The sequence below is a fragment of the Macaca thibetana genome, chromosome 1 (assembly GCF_024542745.1).
Source record: "Macaca thibetana thibetana isolate TM-01 chromosome 1, ASM2454274v1, whole genome shotgun sequence".
In the NCBI taxonomy this organism is placed as follows: Eukaryota; Metazoa; Chordata; class Mammalia; order Primates; family Cercopithecidae; genus Macaca; species Macaca thibetana.
Window position 1 is genome coordinate 197,250,285 of NC_065578.1, and position 16,839 is coordinate 197,267,123.

General features: G+C 41.4%; 1 protein-coding gene across 1 annotated transcript in view; it reads left to right on the top strand.

The window, feature by feature from the left end:
• Positions 1-16,839, top strand: part of TMCO1 (transmembrane and coiled-coil domains 1) — a 168,430-nt gene that overhangs the window by 117,438 nt on the left and 34,153 nt on the right. The window contains exons 2-3 of the mRNA XM_050768808.1: positions 10,471-10,693; positions 11,108-11,185. Of these exons, the coding sequence (XP_050624765.1) occupies positions 10,624-10,693; positions 11,108-11,185 (148 nt within the window). The 5' untranslated portion in view covers positions 10,471-10,623. The remainder of the gene's footprint in view (positions 1-10,470; positions 10,694-11,107; positions 11,186-16,839) is intronic.

The following is a 16,839-nucleotide window of genomic DNA, read 5'->3' on the forward strand; positions in this document are numbered from 1 at the left end:
AGAACCCAGTAAGTAGAGGTTGCAGTGAGCCGAGATTGCACCACTGCACTCCAGCCTAGGCGACACTGAGATGCCATCTCAAAAAAAAAAAAATAAATCCATCTGTATCTAAAAATAACTCTCCATTCTCCCCTCCTCCAGCCTAAGAAACCACCATTCTATTTTTTTGTCCCAATGTATATGACTACTCTGGATACCTGTGTAAACCAAAAATAAAATTATAAGCACCACCGCCCCCTGCCCCCCGCCCCCCACAGCCATCAGAATGGAACCCTTCTCTCAGCCAAGGGCATTCCAAAGTTAACTTGAAAAACTAGCTCAGGTGATTATGGGAGTGGGGAGCTGGATATGCCTAATTATACCCTGCTCTCTTTTGGAGTTACTGATAGAACAGACTCTTAAAGTCTGATACGAAACATTTACAGTCTATTCTCTCTGAAGCCTGCCACTTGGAGACTTAATCTGCATGATAAAACCTTTGTCTCCACAACCTCTTACTGTAACTGAGACACTCCTTTCTATTGATAACTCTTTCAACCAATTGCTGATCAGAAAATTTTAAAATCTACCTATGACCTGGAAGCCCCAGTTTCAAGTTGTCCTGCCTTTCCAGACCAAACCAATGTACATCTTACATGTATTGATTGATGTCTCATGACTCTCTAAAATGTATAAAAGCAAGTTGTACCCCCACCACCTTGGGACCACTTGAGGCTGTATCACAGGCACATCCTTAACCCGGGCAAAATAAACTTCCTAAATGGATTGAGATCTGTCTTGGATACTTTTAGTTTACACCTGATATTACAGAAATCATACACTATTTGTTCTTTTGTGGCTAGCTTATCTCACTTAGCGTATCTTCAAAGTTCATCCATGTTATAACACATGTCAGAATTTCTCAAGGCAGAATGATACCCCATTTTTTGTCCCAATGTATATGACTACTTTAGATACCTGTGTAAACCAAAAATAAAATTATAAGCACAACCACCCCCTGCCCTCCACCCCACAGCCACCAGAATGGAACCCTTCTCTCGGCCAAGGGCATTCCAAAGTTAACTTGAAAAACTAGCTCAGGTTTTTAAGGTTTCAAGAATATGGTTTCAAGAATATTCTTTTATCCATTCATCCATTGGTGGACACTTGGGATACCTTTTGGCTACTGTGAATAATGCTGCCATGAACATAGATATACAAATATCTGTTGAAGTCCCTGCTTTCAGTTCTTTAGGGTAGATACCTGGAAGTGGAATTGCTGGATCCTATAGTAATTCTTTATTTAGTGCAGTGACATCCTCATGGCTCACTGCAGCCTCAACCTCCTGGGCACAGGTGATCCTCCCACCTCAGCCTCCTGAGTAGCTGGGACTACAGGCATGTATTATTACACCTGGCTAATTTTTGTATTTTTGGTAGAGACAGGGTTTTGCCATGTTGCCCAGGGTGATCAAAAACTTCTGGGCTCACGCGCTCCACCTGCCTCAACCTCCCTACATGCTGGGATTATAAGCGTGAACCACTGTGCCTGACCTTATGTTTAATTTTTTGAGGAACAATCATACTGATTTTCCATCCTGACTGTATCATTTTTACATTTACCCCAGCAATGCACAAGGGGTTGACTTTCTTCACTTCTTCACTAATACTTGTTTTTGTTGTTGTTGTTGTTGTTTTTCTGAGACAGAGTCTCAGTCTGTTGCCCAGGCTGGAGTGCGGTGGTATGATCTCGGCTAACTGCAACCTCAGCCTCCGGGGTTCAAGCCATTCTCCTGCCTCAGCCTCCTGAGAAGCTAGGATTATAGGCACATGCCACCACACCCAGATAATTTCTGTATTTTTAGTAGAGACAGGGTTTCACCACATTGGTCAGGCTGGTCTTGAACTCCTGACCTCGTGATCCACCCACCTCGGTCTCCCAAAGTGCTGGGATTACAAGTGTGAGCCCCTGAGCTGGCCCTGTTTTGTTTTTTTAATAATTGCCATCCTAATGAGTGTGAAGTGGTTTGATTTGCAACTCCCTAATTAGTTAAGTTGACCATCTTTTCATGGGCTTATTGGCCATTTGTTTATCTTCTTTGGAGAAACCTTTGATTAAATCCTTTGCCCATTTTTGAATTTTTTTTTTTAGTAAGTTGAAGGATTTTAAAATGTTTTTATAATGGATTTTAATCCCTTACCAGATAAATGCTTTGTAAATATTTCTCCCATTCCATGAGTTGCCTTTTTGCTCTGTTGTATCCTGTGATGAATAAAAATTTTTAACTTTGATAAAGTCCAATTTATTTTTGTTGCCTTTGCTTTTGCTGTTATATTCAATAAATCATTGCCAAATCCAATGTCATGAAGGTTTTCCCGATTTCTTCTAAGAGTTTTAGCACTTCCATTTAAGTCTTTGATCCATTTTGAGTTAATTTTGCCTGTGGCTATCTTAAAGATAAATCTTGGGAAAACTGGATTATCCACGTGCAAAATTCACCATTTATTGAAAAGATAAATGGTGTTGGGAAACTGGATATCTTTTTTTTTTTTTTTTTGAATCAGAGTCTTGCTCTGTCACCCAGATTGGAGTGCAGTGGCATGATCTTCGCTCACTGCAACCTCCACCTCCTGGATTCAAGCGATTCTCGAGCCTCTGCCTCTTGAGTAGCTGGGATTACTGGTGCCCGCTACCATACCCAGCTAATTTTTGCATTTATAGTAGAGATAGGGTTTCACCATGTTGGCCAGGCTGGTCTTGAACTCCTGACCTCAAGTGATCTACCCATCTCAGCCTCCCAAAGTGTTAGGATTACAGGTGTGAGCCACTGCACGTGGCCAAAAAAACTGGATATTTTTAGATCATATATCTTTTATTTATTTTTTAGATATTTAGATTTATCATTTAGATTATCTTTTCAATAAATGGTATTGGGAAAACTGGATTTCCACATGTAGAAATGGGGAAAACTGGATATCCTTTCTCCATTGATTGACTGGTCTTGACAGCCTTGTCAAAAATCAATTGATCATATATGTGAGGATTTATTTCTGGGTTCTTTATTTTATATGTCTGTCTTTATGCCAGGACTACAGTGGTGTTTTTTTTTTTTTTTTTTTTTTTTTTTTTGAGATGGAGTCTCGCTCTGTTGCCCAGGCTGGAGTGCAGTGGTGTCATCTCAGCTCACTGCAAGCTCTGCCTCCCAGGTTCACGCCATTCTCCTGCCTCAGCCTCCCGAATAGCTGGGACTACAGGTGCCTGCCACCACGCCCGGCTATTTTTTTTTTTGTATTTTCAGTAGAGACGGGGTTTCACTACATTAGTCAGGATGGTCTCGATCTCCTGACCTCGTGATCTGCCCACCTCAGCCTCCCAAAGTGCTGGGATTACAGGTGTAAGCCACCACACCCGCCCAACTACAGTGTTTTGATTACTGTAGCTTTATAGTTAAATTTTGAAATCAAGAAGTGTGAGACCTTCAGCTCTGTTCTCTTGCAAAATTGTTTTGGCTATTTGGGGTACTTTGAGTTTTCATATAAATTTTAGGATGAATTTTTCTATTTCTGAAAAACGTCAGTGGGAGTTTGACAGGGATTACATAATGAATCTGTAGATCACTTTGAGTAGTATTAACATTTTAAGATTAAGTGTTTCAATCTATGAACACAGTGCATCATTCTACTTATTTGTGTATCTTTAATTTCTTCCAGCAACATTTATAGTTTTCAGTATACAAGTTTTTTGCCTCTTTGGTTAAATTTATTCATAAGTATTTTAGTTTTGATGTTATTGTAAATGGAATTTTAAAATTTCCTTTTTAAATTTTACATTGAAATGCAACTAAATTTTGTGTGATTTTACATCCTGCAACTTTGTTTTTTAGTTCTAACAGGGTTTTTTGGGTGCAATCTCTAGGGTTTTGTACATAAAACATCATATTGTCTGTAAACAAATCATTTTACCTCTTCCTTTCCAATATGATGGCCTCTTTAATTTTTGCCCATTGAACAGACTGGTCCCAAATATGGTTCCCTGATCACTGATGAGGTGGAATATCTTTTTATAAGGAAGCATTAATACCAGTGCCATAATAGTAACATTTACATAGGATGTTAGGATAAATATAAAGTCCTAAGTTTCAGACTTCATCTCTAAATCTTAGGGTCTCATTCCCTCTCTTCTGTTCCTAATGAGTGCTGTAGTAGAAAGTTTTTGAAGACTAATTTGCTACAGCATTAATCTTAAGCCTTTCTATTAGTCTTTCAAATGCACAACATAAATGATTCTTAACCTTTATTGGTTTATAAACACCTTTGAGAATTGGATGAATACTACAAAACTTCAACTCAGAAAAAAATGCACACATGAAGTTTTGCATGCATTATCAGGAGAAGATGTATGGCTCTCCTGAAGTTCAACCATTAGTCTGGGCATGGTGTCTCATCCCTGTAATCCCAGCACTGTAGGAGGCCCAGATGGGTGGATAACTTGAGGCCAGGAGTTTGAGACCAGCTTGGGTAAGATGGCTAAACACCATCTCTACAAAAAATACAAAAATTAGCCGGGTGTGGTGGTGCACACCTGTAGTCCCAGCTACTCAGGAGACTGAGGTGGGAGGCCAAGGCTGCAGCGAGCCATGATTGCACCACTGCACTCCAGCCTAGGCGACAGAACAAGACCCCTTCTCAAAAATAAATAAAGTTGGCTGGGCACAGTGGCTCAGGCCTGTAATCCCAGCACTCTGGAAGGCCGAGGTGGGTGGATCACTTGAGGTCAGGAGTTCAAGACCAGCCTGGCCAACATGGTGAAACCCCGTCTCTACTAAAAATACGAAAATTAGCCAGGTGTGGTGGTGCAGGCCTGTAATCCCTGCATGGGAGGCTGAGGCAGGAGAATCAATTGAAACTGGGAGGCGGAGGCTGTAGTGAGCTGAGATCATGCCACTGTACTCCAGCCTAGATAACAGAGTGAGACCCTGTCTCAAAAACAAAAAAAATAAAGTTCAACCATGGACCTCTTACAGATACAACCTGGATTCACTTTAGTCAATCCTATTTCTATCAAATATATAATCTCTTTCTATATTTTAGTTGTTTTTACTACACACTAACTCCCACATCCTACCACTTTGTTCCCAACTCAATGCTTTTAATCACTGCTTGTGTCCTAATTGAATTTCACCTTTTCTTCAAGGTCTACCTAAAATTTCCAATTCTTTCAAGATATTTCTCCAACCCACTATCTTCTCTCCCAAAGGTATCATTCGTTCATTCAATAAATACAAATTGTGCAACTTCTCTGTCCTTGACCATGTTCCAAAAGCTGAAGATGCAACAATGAACACAGTCTCTGTCCTAAAGAAACAGTGCTCAGCCAGGAACAGTGGCTCACACCTATAATCCCACTGCTTTGAGAGGTCAAGGCAGGAAGACTGCTTGACAGGAGTTCAAGACTAGCCTAAGCAACATAGTGAGACCCATAGCTCTATGCACGTGCACACACATGCACACACATGCACACACATACACAAATTAGCTGGGCGTGGTTGCACACACTAATCAGCTACTCCTAGCTACTCAGGAGGCTGAGGTGGAAGGATTGCTTGAGGACTGCTTTAGCCTGGGAGTTCAAGGTCATAGTGAGCTATGATCGAGTCACTGCATTCCAGACTGGATGACACAGCAAGACCCTGTCTCTAAAAAAAAAACACAACAGTACAGGATTATCCAACCAGCAGATGAAACATGTATTTAGGGCATACACACATGGACTCAGAGGGAAAACATTTAGAAAAAATAAGATTTCAAAAATAATAATTAAAAATATATTTCACCTTAGTATTTTAATTATATTTGGGAAGAGACCTCATGATCTTCTCAGTGCCCAGGGTTTCTGAAGGTCTTCATCTAGTCCTACTAGCCCAGTGGGAAAGAAATCTTCTCATAAAAACCTGATTCCTTTCCTGTTTTCTGATATGAATTTGTTCAGGTATCCAAGAAAAAAGTTTGGGAGCTGCCCCTAACTCCTTCTTCTTCCCAATCTTCCACACTCAGTCATCTTTGTATTTGACAAAGATCACTACTGCCTAAATGAGAAGAATGGCCTGAAGGGGACAGAATTGGGTATACAAGTGGAGACCAGTTAGAAAGCTGTAATACAAGTGGAGATAATGACGAACTGAATTGAGGTGTACTAGAGGGGACTGAAAGATGTGAAAAAAAGATATGAAAAGGGGGAAATCTATGAAACTTGCAAAGTAAACATGTGAGATAAAGAGGGAGTTACTGAGGATAGTTCCCTTATTTTTGGCTTGAAAACCAGTTAGATGGTGGTGCTACTCATTAAGAGAATAAGGGAATATTGCAGTTTGGGGAAAAGAACACAACAGATTGATTTTGGTATATCCAAATGGAAATTTTCAGTGGGCGGCTAACTATTAGGCCTGAAACTGGAAAGAACTTGGGCTCAGATAAGATTTTATGCATTATCAGCAGATAAATGGTAACTGAAGCTACTGAAGAAATGAGCCCAGGGAAAATGAATAAAAAAAGAAAATTAGTTCAAGTATTATGTGCTCAGTGGTTGAATATAGCCAGTAAAAAGAACATAACAGTAATGTGTTACTGGCCATGTAACAAGAACAGACAGACCATGGACCTTCTAAACACTTTCCTTACATACTTAAAAAAAAATAAAATCCTTTAAATTTACATACTATTATGACATTTTACACTCCAGAAAAACCAAGGCATGGTATAGTGAAGTAATTTGCCTGAAACTGCACATCTAGTTAAATGGAGAAGCCAGGATTTGAAGACAGGTAGTCTGACTCCAGAACTTTGTTCTCAACCCTATAAAAACCTCACAGTAGTTCTTGAAGGTAGATATTTGTACTTATACTTTACAGATTTAAAACAATGAGGCTCAGATAAATTAAATAACTTGCTAAAAATAAGGTAGCTTACATGTAGTGGGACTAAAATTGAAAGGTAAAGTTCATATTGTTTCAAACCTGAGTGTAAGCAGGGATTTATAATTCTCTTACAGTCTTTTACAATACCTAGCTTAGTACTGTGTATTTAAAGAACAGTATTGGGCCGGGCATGGTGGCTCATGCCTGTAATCCAAGCACTTTGGGAGACCGAGGTGGATGAATCACCTGAGGTCAGGAGATCAAGACCAGCCTGGCCAAAAAGTTGAAACCCTGCCTCTACTAAAAATACAAAAATTAGCTGGGTGTGGCGGTGCATGCCTGTAAACCCAGCTACTCAGGAGCCTAAGGCAGGAGAATTGCTTGAACTCAGGAGGTGGAGATTGCAGTGAACTAAAATTGTGCCACTGCACTCCAGCCTGGGCGACAGAGTGAGATCCCATCTCAAAAATAAAATAACTAACTAACTAAATAAATAAATAAAAATAAATGAAGCACAGTATTGGCTGGGCATGGTGGCTCATTCCTGTAATCCTAACACGTTGGGAGGCTGAAGCAGGAGGAATGCTTTGAGCCCCAGAGTTTGAGACCCAGCCTGGGCAACAGAGACCCTGTCTCTACAACACAAAACCCCAAAGCAACAACAATATTATTATTACTAATTCTACTAATAACATAAGAACAGGCTTAGCTCCCATTCACCTTTCACAGAAAGTTACTTGAAGATGTACCACAACATCAAGTATAAACTAGAAAAAACATGTGGGTTCAAGAGAATAGTAAAATTAAGTCCCAGGACAAAAGTCTTGCTATTGTACTAGAGACCGGAGGAGGTCATGAGCTTTGGGAGAGCGGTCCTCATGGGGAAAACTTTGAAATCTAAAAATTAGATAGTACAACTGAGAGCTTAGAGAATTTGGGAATATGACAAAGAAAACTAGTTGAATCTAGAAAAGATATTATCTGAACTTGTCTCTAGCACTGTTCTTAAACAAGGGGCATAGTGTCATGACATCATGACCCTAGAAGTGTATCCTAGCAGTCCATGGCTGCAAACATTTACACAGGAATAACTTAACTGTTTATTAATATATTTCATATTTTCTTATTTGTTCATATTTTAACATCTCTGAATGGGATTCATCTTACAATCAACGGTGTGTCATGGTTTAATTATTTTTTCCTTTTTAGTAGTAAAATAATGATGCATCTTACAATGAATAGCATGTCGAATTTGATGAATTGTGTGTGCCAAGCACTGCTTGAAATGCTTTATAATATACTCTTCCTCATTCAATCTTCATAACAATTTTATGCAGCTGATGCTACCACCATCTTTAAGGCTCAAAGATGCTAAACAACAGGTTCTAGGATTGCTGTCAAGTAACTGGCAGAGCCAGAATTTAAAATCAGGTCGATTTCCAAGATCATGCTCTTACTGTTATCTCAGTACTTACCCTGGGTGATACAAAGGTGAATAAAAATCTATCCTTGTCTGAACTGCTCAAATCAACGTCTAGCTCAAATATGATCTTTTTGAAACCTTTCCAACTCCCCAGGAAGAACACATCTTGTTCTCCTCAACGTTATAAGAATCTCTATAATACCTATAATCTTATTATATTGTATAATCTCCCTGGGCCCTTGGAAGTCAGGAATATTCTCTTAACCATCCTTTTGACCCTACAGTGCTTACCACTGTTCTTGACATACAATAGAAGCTCAATAATATTTCTTAAAAAGAAGATAGGGTCTCTGCTGCTAAGCCTAGGAGACAAGAAATGCACATAAAGCTAAAAAAAGGTCAAAAGTAGTGTTTAGGAGAATTACATAGTTAAGTACAGTAGGGTTTAAAAGAACCAATGAGGGCTGGGCGCGGTGGCTCACGTCTGTATTCCCAGCACTTTGGGAGGCCGAGGTGGGTGGATCTGAGGTCAGGAGTTCAAGACCAACTGGGCCAACATGGCGAAACCCCCTCTCTACTGAAAATACAAAAATTAGCGGAGTGTGGAGGTGGGTGCCTGTAGTGCCAGCTACTCGGGAGGCTGAGGCAGGAGAATCGCTTGAACCTGGAGGCAGAGGTTGCAGTGAGCCGAGACTGTGCTACTGCACTCCAGCCTGGGCAACAAGAGTGAAACTCCATCTCAAAAAAACAAAAAACAAAAAACAAAACCCACCAATGATAGGAAGTACAAGAGGATACAGCTCAGCCAGCTTCCAGGTTTTGTTTTTTTTTTTTGAGACGGAGTCTCGAACTGTCGTTCAGGCTGGAGTGCAGTGGTGCCATTTCAACTCACTGCAAGCTCCGCCTCTGGGTTCACGCCACTCTACTGCCTCAGCCTCCCGAGTAGCTGGGACTACAGGTGCCCGCCACCACGCCCGTCTAATTTTTTGTATTTTTAGTAGAGACAGGGTTTCACCGTGTTAGCCAGGATGGTCTCGATCTCCTGACCTTGTGATCCGCCCGCCTCGGCCTCCCAAAGTGCTGGGATTACAGGCGTAAGCCACCGCGCCCGGCGCCAGCTTCCAGGTTTTCTCACTCACTCTCTCTCTCTCACACACACACCCCAGTCTGAAAAAGCTGAAACCGTCTACAATGGCTGAAACCACGCTGCTGAGGCATTTTAAAAATTTAATTAGTTACCAGCATGTATATTGAAGTTTCACATAAAACCCAGGATTTCTGGATTTTCCTGAGAAACGAAGTCATCTCAGAAACTGGGTGCTCATTCTCCTAGAGAAATGCGTTGGATTTGGGTATCAAATTCTCCTTTCAGATGAACTTAATGCTCCCTTATCCATCATAGTACCTTCCACCATTTTTTTAGGCTCAGCTTGCATAACGTAATTTATATTCTCTCGCTAATCTAGGCATCTGGATTTATGACCCCTTCTCTAGACACATTACTTACTCACTGCACTATCACACTATGAATTTTCAGGCATCCATGCTTTGACTTCCACTTTGCCTAGAAAGTCCTTTGCTTTCTCCAAAAGCACTCCTACTCCCCTAAGGCACTAATTCAATTCTTTTCGTTAGTTTCTTCTGACCAACCTCTCAACCGTGTCACGTAGCACTGTGGTAATACCTCTATTAAAACCCTTATCAAAGCGTATGCACAAGCTGCTTCTCCTCGCGCTGACATTCGCTCCTTGAGGCCAGCGGCCCACAACTAACTCATTTCGCGGCCCCAGCTGCACGTCCTTGCCCTGGCACCTACACCCAGGCGTTCAGTACGTTTGCGGAAGTCAGACTTCTTACTTCACGGCAAACCCAAGCTAAACTAATATTACGATCACAGAAGTGCGGCTGAGGTGGAAGCCAAGACTATCCCAATTACTGGATTCTGGCCAAGAAAAAGGCGCGCGCCAGCACCCCAATCAGTAAAAACTACCGGGCAAAGTTCGCCGCCGCCGCTATCCTGCTCTGGGTCTGAAATAGTTCTAATTCTCGCGAGATTCGGCCTGAGTACCAGGCTTCAGCTCCAGTGACTTGCGGGTTCGTTTCCTCTAGATTCTCGTGGCCACACCGTTCTCAGACACGAGCCTTTCCGGTGCTGTGCCCCGGAAGCGGAAGTGCTGTCTTCGGGCTGTCAGAGTTGGTCTGTTACTCGGTGGTGGTGGACTCTACGGAAGCCGTTTTCGCTTCACTTTTACTGGCTCTAGAGCGCTTTCCCCCTGGCGGGTGGGAGTGCAGGGACGAAGGTGCGAGATGAGCACTATGTTCGCAGACACTCTCCTCATCGTTTTTATCTCTGTGTGCACGGCTTTGCTCGCAGAAGGTGAGAGCGGCTATTTCTCAGACGTTTGATCAGTCCCCGGGAGGAAGGGCCCCGGGGTCCCTTGTGCCTCCAGGGGAAAGATCGCGAGCCTTACTTGCTAGAGACGCTCATCTACTGTACTCCAGGGGATCTCTGGGCAACTCGTGAACAGGAGCGGGAGGGGAGTGTGGAGTCGATTGCCGAGTTTTCTTTGGTCTCAGGTAGATTTCACTTGTGTAATTGTGGAGACACCTTCACATCATGTTACTGTTGTTTTGGCTGAAGAGTCAGTTGTATTAGCCTTTGAAAAAAGTTAACTATGGGTAAATACAAAGCAAAAAGTTGGAATCCCTCCTTCTCCAACAGTAACCTCTAATAGTTTGCTGTGATCGTTCCAGTCATTTCTCTATTAACATGTTGCTTTTAATGTTTTAGGCATAACCTGGGTCCTGGTTTACAGAACAGACAAGTACAAGAGACTGAAGGCAGAAGTGGAAAAACAGAGTAAAAAATGTGAGTATGACAACACATTAGAAATAATTTCAACACGTCAAGCTCATTAAGTCCATGTTCACAGTAAATATTTTAAGAGCACCAGCTGGTAGAAAGATGAACCTGACTTGAAGCCTATTTAGAAATAGAAGACTTTTATGCAAAATGTGTAATACCAACTAGAGAGAAGTGGGGGACGTGGCAGATACACGTTTTGTGCTGTGGTGGTTCTAAAAAGAGGTTCAGCCTGGCGCAGTGGCTTACTCCTGTTAATCCCAGCACTTTGGAAGGCTGAGGCAGGACTGAACCTAGGGGTTTGACACCAGCCAGGGTAACATAGGGAGACCTCATCTCTACAAAAAAAAAATTAGCTGGGTATGGTGGTACACGCCTATAGTCCCAGCTATTTGGGAGACTGAAGCATGAAGATCCCTTGAGCCCAGGAGGTTGAGGCCACAGTGGGCCACGATGGTGTCACTACACTGCCTCCTGGGCAATAGAGTGAGACTTGTCTTTAGAAAAAGAAGAAGAGGTTTCATTCAGTTGTGCGGAACCATGGTAGCCTTCATAATGCTGATGGCCTTGCAGTTCCTTGTGGATAGTTGGAATTTGGATAGAGAATGAAATGGGGAAAGGAAATTCCAGGTAAAGGAAATAACATATGAGCAAAAATACGGAAATCTTAACATTTAAGGCATGTTTGGAGGATAATAGGTCGTTATGACGGGTGTCAAGGTAAGTGGTGTCTTCAGAGATAAGCCAAGTTTCAGTTGGGTTAGGAAGTTGAAGAGGTGTTTGAGGAAAAGATTAAAAACAAGAAGGGTTTGTTACCTTTGAAATAAAGCAGGAATTCCACAGGACTCAGCTAAAGGTACAAGGTGAATGGTTCCTTATGGGCCTGATTTAGTTTTCTCTGTTCTTTTCTCCCTTATAAGGATTAAATATAACTTTTGTTTCTTAGAATTCCTACAATTTTCTGTATTCTGTGACTTTTTCTTATATCTTCATAGGGATTTGAAGTTTTTTTCTTAAATTACCACATTTGATCCACACAGCAACCATTTGTGGTCACTCGTATAAATATTACTTCCATGTCATAGGAAAGAAAACTGAGCCTCAGGATGATAATGACAACTTACGTCACAGAGCAAACAAAGAATAGAGACCAGACTCAGGCTTTTAAAATTACAGCTTACTGTTCCTTCATTTACTCAATGTTGATTATGTACCTCAGCATATCTGAGCCAAACTCCTTATCTTTACCTTCACAAACAAGATACTCTTCCAGGATTTCCCTATTTTGGTGATGGGTACCTCCATGCTTCCAGTAGTGTAAACCAGAAACCTTGATATGCTTTATTAATTTGGCTTCCAGGATACCATACTCTCAGTTTTGCTGCTCTCCATCTTCCTGGTCATCCTTTTTTTATTTTTTACTTTGTAATTTAATTTTTTTTTTTTGAGACAGGGTCTCACTCTGTCACCCCCCACAGCTCATTGCACCCTGGACCTCCCAGGCTTAAGCGATCCTCCTGCCTCAGACTCCTGAGTAGCTGGGTCTACAGACGCACGCCACCATGACTGGCTAATATTTTGGAGAGATGAGGTCTTGCTCTGTTGTCAGGGCTGATCTCAAACTCCTGGGCTCAAGCGATCATCCTGGTTAGGCCTCCCAAAGTGCTGGGATTTACAGGCATGAACCACAGTGCCCAGCCCTTACTGATCATTCTTCTGCAGTTTACTTGTTGGTTTCATTTCTTGACCTCCTGTTGTTGGGGGTGACATGAAATTTAGGTTTTTTCTCTACATTCACTTCCTTGGTGAACTTATCTTTCAGCTGTATTGGCCAGTGACTCCCAAATATATGTAACCCTCTCTCCTTAATGCAAGATTCACATATCCATGCATGAATTTGTTATCTCAGCTAGAATGTTTGGTGGACATCTCAATCCCAACACGTCCCAAATTGAATACTTGTTCCTCATGTCTAAGCCTGTGTCATTTGTAACCTTCTTTATCTTGGTCTATGGCATTTCTGTCCTTCCACTTGCTCAGGCCATAATTCTTGGGCAGTTATCTTTTACTCTTCTTAAAACCCACATCTAGTTTGTCTGCAGATACTGTGGGGTCTCCTTTTTGGGGAAATACCCTAAACCAGTAAAGGTTCAGAGAGCTTCCGATACCCAGAATTTGACCATTTTTCATTAGCTCCAGTGTTAACCACTGTGGTCTAAGCACTGTGATCTTTTGGGTGGATTATTGCAACAGTCTCCAACAAGCGTTCCTGTCTTCCTGAAGTCTGTTCTCAAGATGACAGCCAGAATAATCTTTTTAAAAGCCTATTAGGTCATGTCCCTTTCACTCAGCAGAAAAGCCAGCATCCTTATAATGGCCTACAGAGCTTCCTTTTTACCACTCTGATACTCTTTCTTCTCACTTACCCTACTTTACCCACACTGTCCAACTTGCTGTTCTTTACACATACTGGCCATACTGTGCTGAGACCTTTCTAGTGGTTGTTCCTTCTGCCTAGAAATGTTCTTCCCTACAGTATGTGCTGGGCTAATCCTATTACCTTATTCAAATCTTTTTTCCAACATCACCCCTGATGCTTAAGTTGACCACTCTATTTGAAACTGCAGGCCGGGCGCGGTGGCTCACGCCTGTAATCCCAGCACTTTGGGAGGCCGAGGCGGGTGGATCACAAGGTCAGGAGATCAAGACCACGGTGAAACCCTGTCTCTACTAAAAATACAAAAAATGAGCCGGGCGCGGTGGCGGGCGCCTGTAGTCCCAGCTACTCAGGAGGCTGAGGCAGGAGAATGGCATGATCCCGGGAGGCAGAGCTTGCAGTGAGCCAACATCATGCCACTGCACTCCAGCTTGGGGGACAGAGCAAGACTCCGTCTCAAAAAAAAAAAAAACAAAACAAAAAAACCCTGCAACCTGCCAATCTCCCCTACTCCTAATATTCCTTACCCTGCTCTATTTTTTTCTGTTGCTTTTATTACTTTCTAATATACTGTATGATTTACTTATTTATCATATTATTGTTTGTTGTGTATTTCTACCTGCTAGAATGAAAACTCCACTAGGGCAGGGTTCTTTGTTGTTGTTACCTATGTATCCTGTTTACCTAGAACACTGACTGGCACATAGTGAATGTTTAATAAACATTTATTGATTTGAATGCTTTCTTCTTTTGCCCCATATATGCAGTCCGTTACCAAGCCCTATTCCTGTTTTCCTGATTAGTTTTCAGATCATTTCACATCTCTCCATTTCTCCTACCACCACCTAGTCTAAACTTCTATTATATTTCATTTAATCTGCTGCAGTAACCTCCTCTCTGGTCCACCTGCACCCACTCAAATTTGTCCCCTATAATGCATCTAGGGTAATGTTTTAAAACACAAATCTGATTATGTTACTTGTCCTTCTTAAAACCTTTCAATTTCTTCACAATTGCTTTAGGATGAACATGTGGCCTGTAAGGTCCAGCACGGTATGGCACCACCCTTCCTTCTCCTGGCTACGTCTTGTATCATGTTCTCTTTTGCTCCCTATTCTCTATTCATTCATGCCTTTTTTCTGTCCTCTGGGCTAGTCTTATGGTTTCCTACTACAGGCACTTTGTATCTGTTGTTCCTCCTATCTGGAATAATTTTCCCTTCTCATTTTGTTTAGTAAAATCCTACACATTCTTCAGATCTTATCCAGTCTCCCAGATGGGGCCAAATCTTCCTATCATAGTTTATGATTTATCCACATACCTCTCCTTAGAGTGTTTGTAACAATTGCAGTTTTACCTATATATGATTATGGTCATCATGGTAATGTGTCTCTCCTCAACAAAACTGTAATTTCTATGAGGACAAAGGCCATTGTATCCACAGTATCTAATGCAGTGCCTGGCACATATTAGATACTTGATAAATGTATATTGAATAAATTATCTGTATAGCATAACATCACATGTATTCTTTGTGAAAAATTGTTCTGCTATGATCGATCCTATGCTAGTTAGCAGCACGCAGTGGCATCCCTGTATACATTTCTTCATGTCATTTATATCATTGAGTAGTTTTATGAAATACAAAACAAATTTAGCTTCAAATTTGTTTGAATATACTCATACCGTAAATATTTATATAATATGGATTTGCCCTATAGATTTTGAGCTTCACTGGTATCTACAATATTGCCTTGTCTTTAATTATTTACATTATAGAAATAAATGAAGTCTCCTTCACTGTACACTGCAAAAGTAATACCGTTGAGGCCAGGCGCAGTGGCTTACACCTGTAATCCCAACACTTTGGGAGGCTGAGGCAGGTAGATTGCTTGAGCTCAGGAGTTCAAGACCAGCCTGGGCAGCCGGGCGCGGTGGCTCACGCCTGTAATCCCAGCACTTTGGAGGCCGAGGCGGGCGGATCACAAGGTCAGGAGATCGAGACCACGGTGAAACCCCGTCTCTACTAAAAATACAAAAAATTAGCCGGGCGCGGTTGTGGGCGCCTGTAGTCCCAGCTACTCGGGAGGCTGAGGCAGGAGAATGGCGTGAACCCGGGAGGCGGAGCTTGCAGTGAGCCGAGATCGCGCCACTGCACTCCAGCCTGGGCGACAGAGCGAGACTCCGTCTCAAAAAAAAAAAAAAAAAAAAAAAAAAAAAAAAAAGACCAGCCTGGGCAACATGGCAAAACCCCATCTCTACAAAACATACAAAAAATTAGCCTGACACGGTGGCGTGTGTCTGTGGTCCCAACTACTTGGGAGGCTGAGGTGGGAGGATTGCTTGAGCTCAGGAGGTGGAGTTTGCAGTGAGCAGAGATGGGAAATTGGGCCACTGCATTCCAGCCTAGGTGACAGAGTGAGATCCAATCTTGAACAAAAACAAAACAAAGTAATACATTTGCCAGTTTACACGTCTATAGTTGCAATTTTACTATAATTTCTTCATATACTTCCTTTGAAGGTAAGTATGAGGTAGGTTGATGATTGGAATGACTCATGGCATTTTTTGTGGTCTTAGGTCCCCTACTCCGGATAATCTACCAAAACTCAGTAAGCATGTATTATTTTTTTTTTATATGATCAATTGAAATATTTGATTGCTTGCTATGTGTTGAGTTTACCATAGCAAGTACAATATAAAATGAGCGGCCACAAATTCTGTCTCTGGAATGTATAATCAAATGCACAGCTATTATATTTAGCATGAGGAATATTAAAAAGGAAAAACATACGGTAAATTTCCTCTTTGAACAAATGTCTTAATTGCAAATACAGAATTCCTTCTGATACTTAGTATGAATTTAAGCAAGGGAAGTTTATAGGGTTTTTGAAGAACATCAAAAAATATAAAGAGGTTTGAATCAGAATTTGATATAGGTTACTTTGCTTGTGCTGATCTGGTCCTTGGCATTTTTAAAAGAATACTGATATCCAAAAAGCAGTCCTACTGAGCTGCCTTTAGCAAAAGAAAATGCTTTCTTAAAGGTAGTGAGTTGGTTGACTCAGATGGTCACTGGGCTTATAGATGTACTCTGAATATCAGTGGGTCTCCTTTTATTGTGTTACTATTATAATATATACTAATGAAAGGATACTTCAATAAATGAGAACGATTACAGTACAGTATATATAACTTGATTCTTGTAACACATTTGTTTATT